Source organism: Vanellus vanellus (assembly GCF_965231255.1).
Source record: "Vanellus vanellus genome assembly, chromosome: 3".
In the NCBI taxonomy this organism is placed as follows: Eukaryota; Metazoa; Chordata; class Aves; order Charadriiformes; family Charadriidae; genus Vanellus; species Vanellus vanellus.
In genome coordinates, this window is record NC_138907.1 from 21,798,891 (window position 1) to 21,820,091 (window position 21,201).

The following is a 21,201-nucleotide window of genomic DNA, read 5'->3' on the forward strand; positions in this document are numbered from 1 at the left end:
TGTCTCTTGATTTTTACCTACTTCTGACAGAGATGTAGTGTTTCTGGTATTTTTGAGTCTAAAAAATCTGACAGAATTTTGGGTTGTTGGGTGTTTTGTTTTGTTTTTTCCTCTCTTAAGAGGAGAAAGCATTTTTCCTTTATAAATGACAGTAAAATAAAATCACCAATCCAGCATGGAAAGAGATCTTCTAGGAAAGTGTTTTTATTATACATCTTTGTCCAACTCTGTCTAAATCAATACAATACTGAAGTCTACAGTGAAAGACAAGTAAAATAAAGGTTTAGGTAAAACCACTAAATTTATAGTCAGCCTTAGCCCCGCGCCCTGTTAAAGAGCACATGTTGTGGTGGTGAGGGACAGATTCTCCTGTCATTACCAAAGTTGGAGCCCTGCTAGAGTGGGCAGCTCCTCTCTCCTTGTGTTCCTGAACCTGTGTTCTTGATTGGCTTTTGAGATGTTGATGTAGAGTATGCTAGAAAGGGCAGCGAGATTGCCCTGAAATCGAGGGAGAGCACATACACCGAGAGGGAAGTGAAGTCTGCCAGTATTTGGTGTCCAAATGGTCTTGTTAAGCTGAAAAGTGAACTTCTGGGTGAGTGGGACCATATAATACATGGAGGTTTACTTGTAAAATCAAGTTGTCAGCCTTTCTGCTACTCAAGGAGATGTAAGAAAATAATCTGTATACAGAAATAAATATAAAGTGAGGCAGAGAATTTTTTTCTGAGATTAGTCTTTGCAAAGACGTCATGAGATACCACGAGAACAGATATCTAAATGTTACTTGCACAACTATTGTCATACAACCAAGAAAAGTGTCTAGGTTTTTGCTATATAAACAGATGATGATTGTTTTGGAAACCAAATTATTCTTCTTCCCTTCACTGATTCTGTCATATTTACAATTATTTACTTCTATATCCAAACACTGGGGGGTGTGTGTGTGTGTATAAAACTGTATATAGTTTCAAATTGTACTTGGTCACAAAAAATGCAGTAGTCTCAAATCATGTAACATTAAAAACTTGAGTACTGGATGAACTATATGCATGTTCTTGTGGATATGATATATCCTTTCTTAAACATCTGTGTAACATCCAGTAGCAACTGTTTGCAAGATATTTTTTGGGGGGAGGACAAGTGGGAGAGAAATACTTTTAGCTTTTAGCTAATCTCATTTTAGATGTCAGCAAAGTTCACTATCTTGTTTTGCCAAGATATGCCATGACTTCTGCTTTGTTTGCATTTTACACTGAACAAATTAAACTTTATTTTAAAACAAACATGGTGGCCGGCAGCTAACCTTCTGGGGTAGAAACAAAAGATTTATGTTGGAAAATGACTTCTCAAACTTCAGTTACTGAGATCCTTAGATCACTTGTCTCTTTCTTTATGACGCTTGCTCAGGAATTTTAGCTTCTGTTGTCAGACCTTATTAAGCGTACTTTGAAAGATTGCTGCAAGTGTGCTTGAGGCATTCTGCTCCCAGAAGGGGGCAAGTTTACTACTCTCCCTGTCCTCCCAGTTTTCCTTGAAACTTGAGTATCAGGGCAAACTTTCATGATCTTCCTATTGTTGCCAGAATTCTGTTAGCCAGGTATCTTGGCCACTGTGGAAAGCAGTCAAAAGGTGTGTGCATGTGTAAACAGGTTATTTTTTTGCTTATGAGACAGATAAGGAATCAAAAAAAAAAGAAATCTGACTTTTTGTCCTTTCTTCTTGAGCTTTCCTAATGTAGTTTTGTTTGGTATTTGAAAATCTCTTTGACCTTCCTTTGAAGTCACCGGGTGATATTGACAGATTCCTTGTGTAAAGGGCATTTCTCTTGATTATAGAGTTTCAGTTGAAGTATTGCCGAGCTGCTAGAAATCTGCCTCATAAGCCCGCTGTATATTCTTTGAGATGGAAATCTTACAGCAGCACTGCTGGTTTTTTGTTTTTGCCCCTTTTTTTTTTTCTTGGATTAAGGTTTAGCAGATGAAGAGCTTTTTTAGCTGTCTAGACAAGTAACCGCCAAGAGACTGCTTTTTCTGTAACAGTGACCTACTTGCTTATTCTGTAAAGCTAATCTCTTTTGACAGTGACTCCAGAATTTTTCCTTCCTAGATTGCTTGAGCACAGCTGCAGCATTTTCTTTTAAAGAAACACTTTTATGTTGAAAAGAGCTTTTCACATGCTGAAAACATGTTAGTAGTTCCTCTTCTTATGAATCTGAAAACATTTATACTTAACACCAATGATTTTTTTCCCTGAAATGGTTATTTCATATTAAGATAGCGACTTTGAAAGACTCCACTGAATATGAATGAACTACTCTCTGATTTCTTTCTTTTTTCTTTTGTTTTTTTCTTTCTTTTTTTCTCCCCTTGCTTACATAATGAAAGAAAACATCCAACAAAAGCAATGTCAGGAAAAATGAAACTGGTGCAAAAGTGGTGGTATTTAATTTCAGTCTTTGTCTGCTTGTCTCATTTCTCAGGCCAGGAACAATATCTTCTGTTTGTCTGGCACCCGGTGCAAATGGGTCCAACCTGATCATGACTCAGATGTTGTCATAAAATACTATGACAGTATCCTGACTACGTAAAATTGACTACTATGATATATTGACCACATAGTTGCCATCACTTTTAAAATAGGTGTAAAAATGTATGGTAAAATGTCTAGAATAACAAAAGAAATTGCTTTTATGTAGAAATTAGAGGCCAATAAGTAATTCTAATTATATCCTGTCTGTGAATGCCCAGCTATGAAGTGTGTAAATTTTGGAAGAACAGTAATGCAGAAAGGGAGGAGTACTGGTAGAAGAAGGCAGGTGTAGATTCCCACTGTATTTTTGTAATATCACAGACTCACAGAATGGTCAGGGTTGGAAGGGACCTCTGGAGATCATCTAGTCCAACCACCCCGCCAGAGCAGGGTCACTTACAGCAGGTTGCACAGGACGGCGTCCGGGTGGGTTTTGAATGTCTCCAGAGTGGGAAACTCCACAGCCTCTCTGGACAGCCTGTTCCAGTGCTCTACCACCCTCAAAGTAAAGAAGTTCCTCCTCATGTTAAGATGGAACTTCCTATGTTCAAGTTTGTGCCCGTTACCTCTTGTCCTATCACTGGGCACCACTGAAAAAAGACTGTTCCCGTCCCCCTGGCGCCCTCCCTTTAAGTATTTGTAAGCATTAATAAGATCCCCCCTCAATCTTCTTTTCTCTAGACTAAAAAGACCCAAGTCCCTCAGCCTTTCCTCATAGGAGAGATGTTCTAATCCCCTAATCATCTTTGTAGCCCTTTGCTGGACCATCTCCAGCAGATCCCTGTCTTTCTTGAACCAGGGAGCCCAGAACTGGACACAATACTCCAGACGTGGCCTCACCAGGGTGGAGTAGAGGGGGAGGATGACCTCCCTTGACCTGCTGGCCACACTCTTCTTGATGCACCCCAGGACGCCATTTGCCTTCTTGGCCACCAGGACACATTGCTGGCTCATGGTCATCCTGTTGTCCACCAGGACTCCCAGGTCCCTTTCCTCCAGGAGGTCAGCCCCCAACCTGTACTGGTGCATGGGGTTATTCCTCCCCAGGTGCAGTACCCTACACTTGCCCTTGTTGAATTTCATAGGGTTTCTCTCTGCCCAACTCTCCAGCCTGTCCAGGTCATGCTGTAAGGCAGCGCAGCCTTCTGGTGTGTCAGCCACTCCTCCCAGTTTTGTGTCATCAGCAAACTTGCTGATGGTACACTCTATCCCTTCATCCAGGTCATTGATGAATATATTGAACAGGACTGGAAAGGCAAGGAGTAAGGCTTAAAAATTAGAGATGTGACTGAATCCCGAACTTGGGAACAAGAGCAGGAAAGGAAATTCTGTGGAACTTGTGCATGTAATGTTTAAAGAGACTTCATCTTCACTGTCTGAAAGAAAATGGCAAGTTCTTCGTGGAGTCGCTTTTCGCCGTCTGATCTTTTTTCCTTTGAACCGTGAATCCAAAATAGTTCAGCTTTTCCAGGCTTATCAGAAGTGGGGCTTTCAAAAACGCGTGTAATCTGATCCTCATGAAATTTACTGTCCAAGAGAATGAGCCAGATCTATGGCTGACAGGAGCTATAGGAGAACACTTGAAGTGACAGGAGCTGTGATGGCTGGCTGAGGATCAGGCCTGTTGGGCTCTGCCTGGGAGCCTCTTCAGGGTACTGAGAGCTTCTGCCTGAGCTTGAACACAGGGGCTGCAATCCAGCATTTGATCGCAATCCTTAGGAAGCGTTAAGAGAAGAATTCCTCTTCTCTGAGAGTTTATCCTCTCATCTCTCTTGATTCTTATTGGAATAGGAAGTAAATGAGTCCCTGCAGGAATCGGGGCAGAGGAGCCCTTAAGGAGGGGGGTGGGAATGACTGAGAAATAAGTTTGAGGTACTGCAGTAAGTGGAGCAAAAGGTATGCCAGCACACTTCCTGTGGTGGTGAGTGGGTAAGATGATTTGCAAATATAAAACTTAAGGCACGAGAGCCAAAAGCTCTAAACTGCCTGTTTGCTTCCCCTTGGGCTGCAACGGGGCCTCAGCTTTTGCCTTCGGGGGTGGACTTTTAAAGGGCTGTATCTGCTTTTCAGAGGTGTTGGTTTAATTTCAGAGGTAAGGAGCGGTACAATGCCTTCCTAAGGGAAAGGTAGAAATGCCTTGCGTGAGGGCACGGGTTAGACGCACACACTGCACCTGAGTAATAATAGGTGTTCAAGTGAAAGATGATGGACAGATATCTCTTGTTTTGGTTTGATATGTGCACAAGCTATATAGGGATGTAATAGTCAACTGGATTTTTACCTTTTCAGAACGTCCCATAGCTGATAATGAACGGATGCTGGATATTTTGCAGCGCTTTGGGATGCAGAGAGGCGAGGTTCGTTTCTTTCTTCGGCATGAACGCTCTCCCTGCCGGGAAGCAGGTAGGTGTTGATCTCGGATGGTTAATTTGTCTAAGAGAGTTCATCTCGCCATGGCCTTTTCCATCAGTCTTTTTCATGGGGGAAACACAGGAGGAGATGTGGGCTAAAGCGTAGGCTCCCGTGCTAACAGCTTAATTTGAACAGCCACATTTTCTTTGTATACAGGGACACATACTGATCTGATTTTAATATGAGTATATTTGAAAAACTGTTCTTAGTATCTTGAAATCAGTGATATAACTATGTTGACAGTCACCATGCCAAGACCCATTACAGAACTGTCAGCTCTCAAAGACCCACTTAAGCTTAGAAAAGCCACAAAAACGTCTGAACGTTCTTATCTAGCTCTTACGCTAGACCAAAAGGGAACTCTTTTCCACTAGGGATTCCCTTTCCAATCCTACATTTCTTAATTTTTAATCTCACTTCATTCCTCAGGGTTAAGGAAACAGCTTGCCTATGTTACTTATTAATATTGGTAGTCAGTATGGTGTCGCAACCCTTTTTGGTCTGACCATTTTCTTATGAGTAGAGAATGCTAGGAACAGAAAAGTTTGTTTTAGTAAATACTTCATCCTCCCTTGCCAGATCTGGGGATGTTAAATCCAAATTGAAACTTTTGCAGGTTTTCTAGAGCTGGTCATCACTGAAGCATCCAAGCACATCTTGTGTTAAATATATTAGCCACAGCTAAATATCTAGAGGTCTGTGATAGTCTCTTCTTTTAAATCTAGTAACCAAACTGTTGCCTAGTAACGTAATTTATTATTTGGGCTTAGGATATTTCACCTGGATAATACTTCACCAGAGTGATAAACTTAGCATACTTGGCAAAAGATAGAGTTCTTCAATGTTTCTCCCACAGTCTACACAATCATGTTAGTTTCAGGAACAGCATTAAATGAACAGCCTAGTTAAGTTCTCTGAGAATGTAATATCTGTGATCTGTGTTGCAAATCTAAATGTGAAACTTATAAAGAAAATGACTTTTTGCTTTTCAAGGTTTTTCTGTGCATCTCATTAATTTCTTCAGTAGAATCCTTAAGACTTTTACCTTCAAATGAGTCGTCTTCCTCCCTTTTTTCTGTTTTCATTCCTGGTAATCTTCCTCAGTATTGGATATACCACATTTGTGTTGTCACATTGTACTCAGCATATTTTAAAATGGCTAAATGCATCTTGATGTTTGAAGTGTGTAATGATGATAGAATGAGTACATGACAAATTAAAGCTATGCCATCTCTACCTACTAAGGATCTTACAGTGCAGTTTAGTTGTCAGGATGTAGTTTTTCAAGGCCAGGGTGCTCATAGTATAAGTATTATTGGTTACAGCTTTGCTAAGCAATATGTCTGAGGAAGAGCGAACGAATAGACAGGAGCTGTGCAGTTGGTCTTGAAGGAATATGTTCTTGAAGTGTAGGTATCAAGTGGGCATGAAGCTCACAGGGCTAACTTCATCCTGTAGTACATGTATGACCTACAGAGAAATGAGTGAGCTTGGTATTTGGCATTTGAACACCATTTGTACTTAATTTGATGGAAATATTAAAGTAGGTTTCTAGTTAAGTAGCATCTTTACTGTCACAATGACTGCCAGGAAGAAAAAGTTTTGTGCTTTTAAACTTTGTGTGCAAATAATCAGCTGTAGATTAAATGGTGCATCTTTCATGACAGGTGACTAACCTTTAACTATTTTTATTCATATGCTCTGTGAGACAGTTGACGAAGGCACATCAGAACATCTAGATGCTGGTTTTAAGACACTGTGGTCCAAATGTCTTTCTGTGAATTAACCAGATATTTTTGTGTCATTCGCAGAGTGGAAAAGGTTTTTGTGACTCTTCATCATCTGTAAGGCAGACTTAATAAGGGCCTGTTGACCACAGGAGAAATATTGAAATAGCATACTATTGGTTAAGCTTTTTTGTTTGTCTGTTTTTAAACAGTCTTATATTTTAAAATAAACATTGACATTGAACAGCAGCCTCTACATGAAATATCTTGTGTCATCCATTAAGTTTGTCTTAGTGGTAACAGCATGGGAAGAATAGTTGTTCAGATTCTAAGCCAAAATGATTGTACCATTTCTCCTTTTGTACTGCATGCTGTATAAGATACAGGGATAAGAAAAATCTTATATAGTGCTGTATAAGGGATAAGAAAAATCCCAAAATACCTTACTATCTTTGACTATCTGGTATTTCTATCTAGGGACTGGACAAAGGTGTCAAGATCCAGCCTTAAAAAGAAATGGTGTGAAAGTGCCTGGTGATCGAAGAATAGAGAATGGAGTAAGTGTTTAATGCAATGGCCAGCCTAGTGAAAACGGAGGCTTCCCTTCTTTTGAGATACTGGTGCAAATCCTACCTTGGAAACTAAGAGTCTAGTTTGGAGAGATTGCTAATGACTGCTCTAAAATAGACACAAAGCCTCTAGCAATTATCACCCTTGCTTTCAGTTTTTAAGATGTTTCTGAGATCTGTTTGCTGCCGTATCTGTGTTTGTGCAGGTGATCTCAGAGCAGCAAATTCAGCATACTTTCCCTCTCTACTCCCATCAAAAATTTTCTCTCGTTTTGCTTCAGTTCATTGATTATCTTCACGTTCAGTTTTGTCAGAGATCCCTTAGTTCCAGATTTCAAGTTGAGAACAGTTAGCGTTTCAGCATTGAATTCATTTTCTGTCATTTATTCTTGCTCCAGAAGTTATAATTATGGATATAAGATTGAATCTAGATTCAGGAAACATGTGAACAGATAAAGATGGCACAATTATTACATTATTTGAAGGTAGCGAGGTTGTGACGAGTCTGCCACCATCCCCCCTGGTCCCCCCCCTTAAACTTTCAATTTTCTTCAACTTATGTTGAAGTGCTTTGAATTGCAACGATACACCTACGACCACAGATCCAATCTGCCGTGTGCTGAGCATTCTGGGCTCAGTCAGTCAAAGCTGATTCATGCTGGGCTTAATTATAAAGGGCTCTGAAACGCCTCTTTAAAATGCTGCTGGGATTTTGCTAGATATATTAATGTTTCAAGTGATGTCAACTTATGTGTGTTGCTGGGTTGGGCTACGCATGTGTACGAGCTTACAACTATTTATTCTTTTACCACAGAAATACACCATTTCTTTCTAATTATTTTATTGGATACTCAGTTGTTGTTATTTTATTTTTAAAGACCTTTATCATACTTCTCTGCAATAGCTCTATTGAGTTGTAGCCAAATTAAAAATTCTAGGCTTAGCATGCTTTTGATTTTCTTTGACAGGTCAGTGCTCCAAGGATGGATATGACACTGGCTGAACTTCAGGAAATGGCATCACGCCAGCAACAACAAATTGAGGCTCAACAGCAAATGCTGGCTAACAAGGTGAGTTTGGAATGAGATTGTTTATAGCCAGGAACAAAGGTATTAAGAGTCACATGAGGTGGAGCGAGGGTTGGGGATTTGTGTTTGGGTTTGGTTTTTGTTGTTGTTTTTTTTTTTTTTTTTACCTCTTATAAACAGAGGGCCCCCTTTCTTTGGCTCCTTTTTAAATTTGAAAGTCAACTGTCAACCTATGCAAATATCCAGTAGTAAAACATTAAAATAATGCCAGTGATAGAAGTGACCATATAGCTTACTAAAAGGATAGAGCATATAACGTTAATATATTGCCATTCATCCTGGTAGCTCTGCCGCCCTATTTGTGTTCTGTGTGGTGACCAGCCATTCACCGGTTTGATCACTGAACAATGCTTTTGTCTCTGGATATAAAGCTGTCCTGTAATGATATCTTGCTTTCCCCTGATAGGGTTCAATGTGTGCCTGGTTTCCTGGGGCAGCTGTCTAGAAAAGATGGCATGTATGCGATAACAGTAACTAAGAGAGTGATTTATAAAATGCTTGCTGAACAATAACAGAAAAGCTAATGAAAGCACACAGGGTGCTCCTGAATTGTTAGGGGAAAAATATTCTGAATGCATCTGCAGAATGGTGGCATGGATTTCATATTTGACTTAAGTGTTGTTGGTACGCACTACTCTTGAAATCACCATGGAAAATGCTGCTTTTGGCAGAGAATGGTTAAATGTGAGCCCATCCTGAAGAGCGCTTGGCTGTGTGGGTGGGTGAGTTCCCATGCATTTCCGAATGTGCTCTACTGGGGAAGAGGGCTGCTCTGGGGTTCTTGTCTCACTGCTCTTCCACTGTCAGAAGCCCTGTCTGCCTCTCCTTTTGAGATCAGCTGGATTTTTCTCCCCCTACATGTTTCCATCTTGTTCGGTTCCCTTGGCTTTCAGTAATCCTATCTCAGGGAAGTGCTTCAAACCATGGCTTTCTAATGGTCTGCAGCATCTTCAAAGTGATACTGTGGCCCATCAAAATAGCCAATATAACTTTATTTCCATTTTATGGTAGGATCTTACATGAAGAAGATGCAACTCTAAGTGTAAGAAATCAGTTAATCATCCAAGTGATTGATCAGAGTTTTCACTTGAAGTTTAGCAGCACAGTTAATACCTGTTCTGCCCTGATTAATTTGACAAGGCAGAATGTTGCCCTCTTCTCTGTTCCAGCTGAGATGTGTTAAATATAAGAGGAGACTAAACTTTCATAACGTCTGCCTGTTTCACTCACAGGTGATGGTAATAGACCATGGTCTTATAAATAACACTGTCCTCACTATATATATATATATATATGAAACCAGAAATAGGATCATTATATATATTTACTGTAAAGGGAGTCATAAAAGATTAAAAAAAAATAATTATGAGTTTGAGTCTGGATAGCTACCCATCAGGTAGGTGTCTCCTGCCTGTGGTTTGAAGAAGAGTAGCCTTGTGGGTGTCCCACTGGAGAGTTTTTCATTTAACATGCTTCTGGAATAAACCTGCTTTCCTAGACGCCCTTTCAAAGAGAGGCTTTCCGTTGCCTCTTTCCTGCCTTCTGAAATCAGAGGCAACATTAAAAATAGATTCTGAGGGGGAAAAAATATACTTTCTTTTTAGACGCGAGCTGTAATATCTATTTTTTGACGTTTTCCTGCGTGGGATTGACTAAACTAGTGCATACACTGCAGGTGCTGCCTGATTTTCTTTGGGAGGCAAGCTCACTCTTTGCTTTTCCTTTTTTTACTCAAAGCGCGCAAGAGTCCCTCTTTCTAAATATGACTGGTGACTTTTTTTTTTTATTTTTTTTGAGGAAGCGTTGAGTTCTAATGTTAGTAAGCAGTGGTAGACGTGGCTGTTATTGGATGCTTGGGAAAGTCTAAGTAGTTCTTCTGCCTCTGGAACAGCCTATCATCTCCAGAACTGGAAGCCACGTATAACAGCCGGTAACTTAAAGGAAGTCTCTGTAGGTGATCTGGTGGTCTCTTTTAGCTTTGCACTACAGACATCTGTACTGAAACTGGTGGCGAACCATCCTACTCTTATGCTCTCTGCTGAGGTGATGTCTGTTGTATAAATGGGAGCCAGGTCAATGAGGTTTTCCCATGTCTTGAATTCTCCTGGCTTGTGACAGTGGTTATTGTTACCAGGATATGGTAAATCTACAGAGCTTTGGTGTGCACTGATCCTCCATCTGAAGAAGGTTCTAGCTGAACTAGAAAAGTACAGAGCGATGAAAATGATTGATAATTTATGGAATATCTTCTGTATAAAGGATGCCTAATATTTTCCAGCATGACTTATAGTTGTTTAAAATGTGATGTACGATAGAGATCTATAAAGTACAATCAGCATGGAGAGAAGGTTGAGAGGAAATAATCATTACCTCTTACAACTCAAGAGCCAAGTAGTGATTAAATGAAATTGGCAGGTGTCATGGAACATGAATGCTAAAATTTTTCTTAGGCTTCAAAGGATTTTGAGCAATTTCATGGAAGAAAAATTTACCGAGGGCTGTTAGACATGGATACCACCTCTGTTTCTGTAGGTTCTTGTACTACGGAATGGTGGTACATGGAGAATTGTATTGGGGCAGTATTGGTACGTGCTTGCTCTGCTCTCTGAGACTTCCCTTGACACTCTGGGAAGTCAAGATATGGGGCTAAAGCTGATCGAAGCTGCTGTGGCGATTTGTGTTTAAGTTTTGACACTGTTTCTGTCAGTACCTTACCATAAATATATTTAAACAAACAAAAAAATAAATTCTTTGTCTTGACTGCAGGAACAGCGCCTAAAATTCCTGAAACAGCAAGATCAGCGACAGCAACAGCAAGCTGCTGAACAGGAAAAACTGAAGCGATTAAAGGAAATTGCTGAGAATCAGGAAGCCAAACTTAAGAAAGTGAGAGCACTGAAAGGCCATGTGGAGCAAAAAAGACTCAGCAATGGGAAATTAGGTGAGTTGCTGCTTGGGGAAAGATTGTGGAACTCTAAATTTTCTGGTGATTTCGGTGATTCAGAGGAGGTATTTACAGTGTTCCAGGAAATAACGTTTTCACACCTTATATTTACCAAGAAAATTCCTGAATGACCTAGAACAAAATATATTTTCTTACTTTATTTTAAAATATCCCACTGGGGCATTTCCACTCTTTGTTTTGAGCCTAGTATATCTGCTTTTTAATTACAGTGTAGGTTGTTTCCTTACTCAAAAACCTTTGTGTACTGCAGTAACTTTTTCCATCCTTGATGTTAATGCCCCACATATTTAGAGTCTTATTTTCTTCTTGGCCTATAACAAAACTTGGCATGATACCCGAGTTGCCTGTTATGCAAGAGGTAACTTAACGGCCAAAGTGGCTGAGTATTTTCGTTTTAATTATGGAAATCAGACTAGTGTCTGGCTTGCTACAGTACTGGTTGGGTGCTTGTAGTCAGCATGTTGATGCAACATTAAATATTTATTTCAGTCTTCACATCAACACTCATTCTTCTGCCTACCTTTTCATCCTCTCTGTCCTACATATTGTACAGAACTTGTCATTTCCAGCTGGACTCAAAGGAAAATATATTGGTTTATTAAGAAGCATGGTGCTTTACAGATAAAGCAAAAGTGTTTTTCTATGGGGAGAATGTGTTTTCTGTTTGGGTTTTGTTGCATAAAATAAATGTCAGTTTAAAGGAATGGAAGGATGGTAGAATAATACAAGATCTCAGAGCATGTGTATCTGTTTCTCTGCACCCTCCTCAGCAGGTCTGGTTTTAATACTTGCTTGAACTCATACTGATTCCTTAAACTTTATTCTATAACGCAACAATTTTGGCAGTGGGAACAGCTGATGACAACCATTTGTAATAGACCCTAAAAGCTCTCTGAGTCTTTGTATAATATAACAGCTTGAGTGTTTTGTTATTGAGTTCTTGTGACCTAAATCCAGAGTTTTAAATATTATAAATATGCCTTGTGGTTGAGTGAGTGTCTTCCTGCAGAATTCAGCTTTGAGTGAATTTAGGCTTCTGCAGATGAAATTCAGCCTTGTAATGTTCTTTTATTTGTTTCCGTACTTCAGAAAGTAAAAAAAAAAAAGTGCTCCAAGTAGAGGGAATTTACATAATCTTGCTAGTGTGTTTGCTTTTACAAATACTTGGAGGAAGAGCTGGTTTGACAGGGACGGTGAGTTCGGGGCAGCCGGCCGCAGCCTGTGCGCAGCACTGCTCCGGAGGTCGGCAGGGCGCTCTCTGTCCCCTTAACCGCCGCTTGGAAGCAGCCCACGCTCGGCTGTTTCTCAGGGCAGCTATTGTGCTCTCTCGTCCTCTCCAGTGGAGGAGATTGAACAGATGAACAGCCTGTTCCAGCAAAAGCAGCGCGAGCTGGTGCTGGCGGTGTCAAAGGTAGAGGAACTCACCCGGCAACTGGAGATGCTGAAGAACGGCCGAATTGATGGTTACCACGACAACCAGTCAGCTGTAGCTGAGCTCGACCGCCTGTACAAGGAGCTGCAGGTAAGGCAAAGCCGGCCCGCGAACCACAACTCTAAGGGCCAAAAGTTGGCTGGGTTGTTTCTTGCCTCGTCAGAATAGAACTGCCATTGCTCCTGTCCCTGACAGAGCTGCGTGGCTGCCTGCATGCCGAGGATGGAGGGTTACTTGTACTGGGTTCAAGGTAAACAGGGGAAGGAACATGCGGTGTATATACCTTTCCTTTCTACAAAATTTGGAGACTAACCAACATTTTTTCCGGAGAACATAATCTGAGTTTGCCAGCGTGACTTGACTTTTTAGAAGGCTTTTCTCTTTGTAACTGTTTCCTGTCCCCAGTCCTGAAAGTTAATTTGTTTTGATTTTTGTTGTTTTCCCCTCCTCCCCCCCCACCCCGGCTTTGTGAATTTATTCAGTTGAGGAACAAACTGAACCAGGAGCAGAATGCCAAGCTGCAGCAACAGAGGGAGTGTTTGAACAAGCGCAACTCGGAGGTGGCAGTCATGGATAAGCGTGTTAATGAGCTGCGAGAGCGCCTGTGGAAGAAAAAGGCAGCTCTGCAACAGAAAGAGAATGTACCAGTAAGTATGGGATATTTAATAACAACAACAACAAATTTCATTTGTGGCCCGTACAGTCTGAAGGAAAAACTTGGTCTTGGTTGTAGGGAAGGCTGTTCGGATGCTAGACTTGTTTTTATCCATATGTGGTGGAAGTCTTGTGTTATTAAAGTACTTTTCATGGTACGTTGGTGTTAACCTACTTACTCTTTATGGACAAGAGGTCTACTTATGCTGTCGTGGATATTTTTTTTTTAAGATAACTCTTTTTTGCTATTACTACCTCGTGTTTATAACTCTTAAAGCTTTTTAAAAAAACATATTTAATATTGGAGTATCATTTTCTACTTGTTTAATCACTTTTGACTTCTGTTTCAAACTGATGGATGGATACTGCAAGATAACATTATTAACATTATTTAAATTTTCTTTTTCTTTTTTTTTTTTTCTTCTTTTTCTTGCAAAGGTTTCTTCAGATGGGAATTTACCCCAGCCAGTGGCTTCTGCTCCAAGTCGAGTGGCAGCGGTAGGTCCTTATATCCAGTCCTCTACTATGCCACGTATTGCTTCCAGACCTGAACTTTTGGTGAAACCAGCATTTTCAGATGCGACACAAGCTTTGCAGGTACCTGATGGTCCACTAAAAACACAAACTCTGCCTAACATGAGAGCTGGGAGCAGTTCACAAGCTAAAGCTCCTGCAGGTAATAGCTTACGATTAATATTTCTTCTTAAAAAATGTTTTCTTTTCTTATCTACCAACTTTGTCTTTTTTTCTTTTTTTTTTTTTTTTTTTTAAGCAAAGTATTATTTGACATGTCATTCTTGCTACTTTCAATGTTCTTGCTTCAGTGAATATATTTTATAAACACTGAGGTTATACTACTCAATGTGTTATAAATTAGTGAGCAGTCTGAGTTGTTATACGTAGGACGATCTTTCTGTAAACTAGTGATTTATTTATTTTAAAATATGCAACTATACAACAGTGTGTGTTTGAGTTTCTAGAGGAAGTTTTAGGACACACATGGTAACAATGTGGTGCCTGGACTTAAATCTAGCAAAGCCAAGTTTTCTGATCATGTATTTTGGAAATGACACATGTAAAGGATTAGTCAACATTACAAGAAATATTATAAAGGAGGCAGTTGACTGTAGCATAGAAATAGAAATAAACTTGCTGACTTGTTGGTGGCATAGGAATATAGAGAGACATAAACCCAACATCTGACACAAAGCTTGGCCTCTCCTGCTAGGAGCATTAATGGAGGTTTGCCTGGCTTTGCTGTATGGGTTTCTCCTACAAGATACAGTTCAGCTCTGGGAGAAGTCTCGAGAAACCGGATAGTTGCAAATATCTCTTCTGTGCTATTTTGGGAGCAGAAGACTTGCTTTTCAGCTTGGAAATAAGACAAACTCTGATCTTCCCAAAAGGAGAAAATGAAAGCTGAGCTTGTAGAACAGTTCTGTTTACTTTTTTTAATCTCTGTCCCTCCATCTCCAATTCAGGCAGATAGTATTAAAGTAGCCGTAACAGAAAAGCAGTCCAAATGTCTCTGGCTGTATTGGAGAACAGAGAACTGCTTCATTTTACCTGGTTTGCAGATCCTAAAACTGCTGGAATTCTAGCTCCAGTCCACACAAAACTTGAATTTTTGCTATAGGAATGCCTGGTGGTATGCTATTTGAACTAAAATATCACTCCTTATTTTTTAGTATTTAGGCAAAAAGACTGCTTTCCTAGAGATAGTATCTGATACTTTGTCAGAATGAAACTCTTCTCCTGCTGTTTATCATTACAATTTGAATTTTACATCACTTATTGTACCAGATAATTTAGAATTTAGTAGAGAAAATTTGGCAAAATATTTAAACTAAAATAGCAAGTAGCAAACATTTTCTTAGTTATTTTTGAAGCAGTCTGGATGTCTACTCCAGTGAATGTATGATCAGCTTTAATGCAATGCCTGTATGCACATTGAACATACAGATGACTTTTCTGCTGCTTTGGCTTGGATCTATTTATGCTTTAAAGCACCATGTTTTTCTTCGCGCAATATCTCTTTCTCCTCCCTTCTTACCATCCTGTCACTTTGCCTTACTGTAAGTATTCAAGGAAAGTTTCTTACTAACTGGAAAAGTTTCTTGTCTGAATTCTGTAAATGCAGACAAATGTGTGCTAGGACAAATAGTTTTGCTGCTGCTTTAATATTTGTTTCTGAGCTTAGTTTTGCATTCTTTTTTTAAAATGAACAAATGAGCAAAAATCTAAAGTGATGGGATTTGTAGCAGCTAACCTGTATATGATACTTGTACACTGTCTAGACCTGACTCTTCAGAAAAAACCTACCTGTAATAAATAAGTCAATAAAAACACTATTTTAGCTTAATCTGTTCCTCTCGTTCTCTCCTAGGTTCTGTGGTCCCTAGTGCAAAACCTTCCCCGTCTGCCACTGATTGGAGTAGTTCAAATGCAGACAATCACATTAGTCAAGGATCAGCCTTGACTTCAGGAAAAGGAATTGTGACTGGTGAAGGACAAGGTATGTTCTTATATCCTTGGCTAATGTTAAAATATGGAGAATCTAGTTAATGATTCAGTAAGTATGTAGAATTCATTTGAGAGCACAAAAACCCCCAAAGAATGTTGCCGTATAAGCTTCCGTATGGTGTTGCAGGGATTTTAAAAAAGAACCAACCAACCAAACTCATTTCAGGTGGTGAAGTATACACTAATGCCTTCGTACATTCCCCTGTTCAATTAGCAAGACAAAGCATTTGGCAGCCCCTTGGGCCCTTAGCGCAGGGGTAGGATGGATACAAAGAGCCTCCCTTGCATACAGGGTCTTGAATATTGCACAGAACAGGACTCTTATTCCTACAGTTGTGTTGTCCCTTTTAAAAGTTTGCCTCTCTCTAACAACAGCTGAAGGAGAAACTTTTTTACGAGACAAAGAGAAGAAAGTTCGTCCATTCTCAATGTTTGATTCTGTGGACCAGTCTGCTGGGCTGGGCACCCTCCGAAAGAACCAGAGCAGCGAAGATCTCCTTCGAGAAGCGCAGGTATGCAGGAAACTCGAACTACTGCATTCCATCTGATAGGGATTACTACACAGCTTTTCAAATACTGCTTTTAGGAAGCTCTTTGAAAAGTACCTAGGCCTACTTTTAAAGGACTCTTTCTGAGGAAAAAAAAAGTCTTTAAGGCTGTTTTTGGCAGCTTGTAACTCAAAATCACTTCCTACAGTCACTGTGGTGAAAATCTACATTTTGACCGAATACATAAAAATGGCTGTGTTACTTGTACTAGTGTGTATACATATTTTTTTTTCCAAAGATGATATGCACAGAGGCATTTGCGTGGGTTTTTTTTAATCTCATTTAGACACTTGTTTCACTGTTTAATGCACCAGTGTCCTCCAGATGTTTGATTGCAGCAAGACTTCCCACCTAAATCTTGGCACAAGAGCACAATTTGATCAGGTGGGGTGAAATAACATAGAGGACCTGGGGATGACGAGTGCTCTGTCGGAGAACAGGTTTTGTGCCTAAAGTTGCTACAAAGTGCCTTTGCTATCTCTAGAAAAATTACTGTATCGTGCCATTGCTTGAAGTTTTAAACATAGCTGCTACAGAAAGAATTAAAGAGAATAGGTTCAAAGTATAAACAACTATGATGATAAAATGTTTCAAGAAGTCTCTTCGTGTTTCCAGTGATGTTGTAAACAGTATTGCAGCAGCAGAAATACTAGATACTGTGTCCTTCTTTGAGGCTCTTTGGTCCTTCACAGCAGAACTCCTAAAACATGTTTCACTACTTAATCTTGATAAACATTTTTTCTTTTGTCTTTCAGACAGCCAATAAAAATGTAACAAAGGTACCACCACCTGTCCCCACAAAACCAAAGCAGATAAACTTGCCTTACTTTGGTCAAGCCAGTCATCTGCAACCTTCTGATACTAAGCTGGATGGAAACCTGCAGAAGCTGCCTTTGGCTATTGTAACTATGGGGAACAAACAAAAAACAGTGGCACAGCAGCCTTCCCATCCTTCTCAGCAGATACAGCAAAGAATTTCTGTACCTCCTGCAGGTTCTTCCTCTAGCCAGGACCAAATTCTTCCTTCCTCCAAACAGGAGAGTCCCCCAGCAGCAGCTGTGAGACCTTTTACCCCTCAGCCGTCCAAAGAGACCTCACTCCCACCATTTCGAAAGCCTCAAACTGTGGCTGCAAGTTCAATTTATAGCATGTACACACAACAGCAGACTCCTGGGAAGAACTTCCAGCAGGCAGTGCAGAGTGCTTTGACAAGGGCGCAGACCAGAGGACCACACTTCCCAAGCGGTAAGCGTGTGGAGCTCTGCCTCTCTTCTGCTTCATAAACCTCAGATAAGATGTACTTTCCACCTGGTCTGTGGGTATAAAGCTGTTCCTCAGGGGAATTAAGCAGGTTAGTACAGCTATAAGAATCTTAAATGGCACTTACATGCTGTATATGAGCATTAACAAAAAGTGTAGAATATCTGTCTTGCATTTGCAAAATAACCAACGGTAAACCTGGTTACCAGATTAACTCTGTTCAATGGATCGTATTATTCTGCTTCTTTGCCCTATGTAGGTGAATCAGGTTGTGTGTTCTTCTTAGGTTTGTTGATCAAATGTTCACACTTGGTGTTTTTTCCCCACCCCCCCCCCCACCCCTCTCTGAACTCCTCCACAGTGTATGGCAAGCCTGTGATGGCAGGAGCTGGTGTACAGAATCAGCTGCCGCAGACGGAGAACGTCTACTCGAACCTCCAAGGAAAGCCTGGCAGTCCGGAGCCTGAGATGGAAACAATAGCCTCTGCTCATGAGAATCATGAAACGGAGCGAATACCCCGTCCTCTTAGCCCGACCAAATTGCTGCCTTTCTTATCCAATCCGTATCGCAACCAGAGTGATGCTGATCTGGAAGCACTACGGAAAAAGCTGTCCAATGCACCCAGGCCACTGAAGAAACGTAGCTCCATTACTGAGCCAGAAGGACCTAATGGCCCCAATATTCAGAAGCTGTTGTATCAGAGGACCACTCTGGCTGCAATGGAGACTATCTCAGCTCCATCACATCCCTCCAAACAGACGGCATCAGCTGCCAGTCCTGAAAGTCCAGCAGAAATCCCAAATCCTTATCTAGGTGCAGAATCGGAAAAAGAAACAGCTGTTTCTATGCCAGAACCGGCCATTGCTGAGGAAGCAGAAAACGCACCAGCGGATCAGAGCGAAGCTGTTCTTCCCTCTGTAGCTTTGGACACTGTACCTGAGGGAGTATCAGATGGTGATGAACTCACGCAGCCAAAAATGGAAGAAGTAAGCCTAGAAGCTTCACTGCCACTGGAGGTATACTTGGAGGAATATCCTCCATACCCACCACCTCCCTATCCATCAGGGGAACCAGAGAGTTTGGGAGAGGACTCTCTCAATATGAGGCCTCCTGAAGTTACTGGACAGTTTTCCTTGCCTCCTGTAAGTATTAGTTAACCTGCAACTTGGGTGCACTGTCAATAAGTCATCTCAAGCTCTGCCATAAATCCTGTCCATTGTATTATGGGGGATGATGTGGGAGAACAGTCACACAAATAGCCTAGAAGTCTCTCTGTGGGTATCTGTTCTATTTGTGTGATGCTCTTATCTCCAGAGTGAATGACAGTAATGAAAAGTCCCTGTTGTCTCTAGAATTAACAACATGATGAAAAGTTTAAAATGGAATTTGATACACGAATAGTAAAACTCTTTTGAGCTGTAAAGAGCATTCTTTATACAAGTCTGCCTACTACATCCAAACTATGCTCCCTTCTTAAGAGAAATTAAAATTCATTCTTTTGAGGCACAGTTGCAGATTGCACAAACATTTCCCACTATTGCTGATATGAAATGGAAACTAATTATCCTACTCCCAGATTGCATTTGTTTATCTGAAAGTGCCTTGCTTGAAAAATACGGAGAAATAGACTTCTTTAGTTTCTGCTTTACAAAACGAGTTTGTAGACATCAACTGCTTGCATTTCTTCTACTGAAATGTTTTTCTGACTTTTTCTTTGGAACCTGATTTAATATCAGTCGGTTTTTAAGTTGCATCAAAATGGAGTCTCTTTGGGCTCAGGGTCTGCAGCATTTTACCATCTTGTTTGTTTTGGAAGTTTGTATCTGTGTGTGTGGTGGGTGTTATCTCACTGTTGTAGAACAGAAATGCTTACTACTTTCAGTTCCTCAAAGAGTTTCTTTTAATACCTATCATGAATAGAATTTTAATAACTTGATATATGAAAGTGTGTGTTTTCCTCCATTGCTTCAGTGCAGGGAAACATTTAAAAGCTTTAAATGTGCTTTTTAACCTTGTAATTTCTGCATGGGATAGTCAATGCATGTTTTCATGCTTTAAAGACTTTGTCCTTGCTCCCTTTTACAAGGAAACTCGAGTGGTAGGATTTCCTAAATTGCAAGAACTTGTTCCTGGTTGGTTTTGCAATAATTCTGCGATGATGAGAATGAACCGGCCCAACTTCTTGATTTCATATTTAAATACTTGGGTTGTGCTGACAGGCTCTTCCTTTAAAAAGCCTGTACTTTTGATATTATGTATAAATCAACAGGCAAAAGAGTATTTTCTGGGAATCTCTTCTTAATGTATCTTATCTTTACGTGTTTGCTCTTGCAAAACATGAGTCATTTCTATTCATCTTTGCTTGGACATCTGTCAGAAATTTACATACCCTTATGAATAGTGATGAATAGTGTTTATTGCTGCTGCACAGCCAGCTGGGGAGAGCACTGAGCTAATGCGTGCCTATTCTCCTCAAGGAAAGAGTACAAACTCAGCTATAGAAATACTTGCTTTCCAGTATCACTGGGAGCATGTAAAGCATTTCTATACTTGGTCCTGTATTCTTTCCCAAAGCATTTTCCTTAACTGCTTATGTTCCTGCTAACCTCTGCTAAATTGAAGTGCCAACGTTAAGTTCCTAATATTTTCCTAAAGTAGTGTACTTCATGGAGTGTACTACTGGATTTGTGTAACAGCTTCGAGAGCTAATGCTAAAATGGTCAGAATGAATAAAAAAAATGGCATTTTTTCCTGATCTTCATGGATTTGGGAGTTTTGTTATTTCATTGATGTGTTTGAGTTGAATAGTGACCTTGTCTAGAGATAAAGGCAGAGATCTTTCATAACATGTCTGACCTACTATATTCATAATATGTTGGGGGACTGGCAGAAAACAGTCTAAATTTCATATTAAACACTGACTTACTTCTGCTGTCATTCCCAAATAAGCAATTCTGTATTCTTGTTCTTCCCAGGAAAAAAATGTCTGTAACTTGTGTTACCTTTTCACAGGGAAAGAGGACGAACTTGCGCAAAACTGGCTCTGAGAGAATTGGGCATGGAATGAGAGTGAAATTCAATCCCCTCGCATTGCTTCTGGATTCATCTTTGGAGGGGGAGTTTGACCTCGTGCAGAGAATAATTTATGAGGTACAAACGCTAACTTGAAAGAGAGGAATAGCAATCCTGGTTCAAACTGGGAAGCCGCAGCTTTTCTGGACTGTGGAAGCTAAAATGACAGTGAGCAACCTAGATCTGCCCTTGAGGAGATAAGTCCTAACAGGACATGGCCACTTGGAAGCTGATTTTAAGTGTGTTAAAGCCACACTGGGTATTTAGCACCAATATTATAAATTTGCAGGATGACATTTTCCTCATCTCTTATGTAGTGTTTCATCCCCTATCTGGCATTTTATCGGATAATTTTGATAAGTAAAGTCCACATGAATTTTGCTTACAGTTAAATAGGCAAATTGCAGAAATTTGTTAC

General features: G+C 40.2%; 1 protein-coding gene across 1 annotated transcript in view; it reads left to right on the forward strand.

Moving 5' to 3' along the window:
* The window catches only part of TP53BP2 (tumor protein p53 binding protein 2), a 31,003-nt gene that overhangs the window by 1,101 nt on the left and 8,701 nt on the right, over positions 1-21,201 (forward strand). The window contains exons 2-13 of the mRNA XM_082481287.1: positions 4,822-4,935; positions 7,149-7,228; positions 8,209-8,310; positions 11,095-11,269; positions 12,634-12,815; positions 13,208-13,372; positions 13,818-14,055; positions 15,766-15,894; positions 16,278-16,414; positions 17,206-17,695; positions 18,072-18,853; positions 20,724-20,861. Coding sequence (XP_082337413.1) covers positions 4,848-4,935; positions 7,149-7,228; positions 8,209-8,310; positions 11,095-11,269; positions 12,634-12,815; positions 13,208-13,372; positions 13,818-14,055; positions 15,766-15,894; positions 16,278-16,414; positions 17,206-17,695; positions 18,072-18,853; positions 20,724-20,861 — 2,706 coding nt within the window. The 5' untranslated portion in view covers positions 4,822-4,847. The remainder of the gene's footprint in view (positions 1-4,821; positions 4,936-7,148; positions 7,229-8,208; positions 8,311-11,094; positions 11,270-12,633; positions 12,816-13,207; positions 13,373-13,817; positions 14,056-15,765; positions 15,895-16,277; positions 16,415-17,205; positions 17,696-18,071; positions 18,854-20,723; positions 20,862-21,201) is intronic.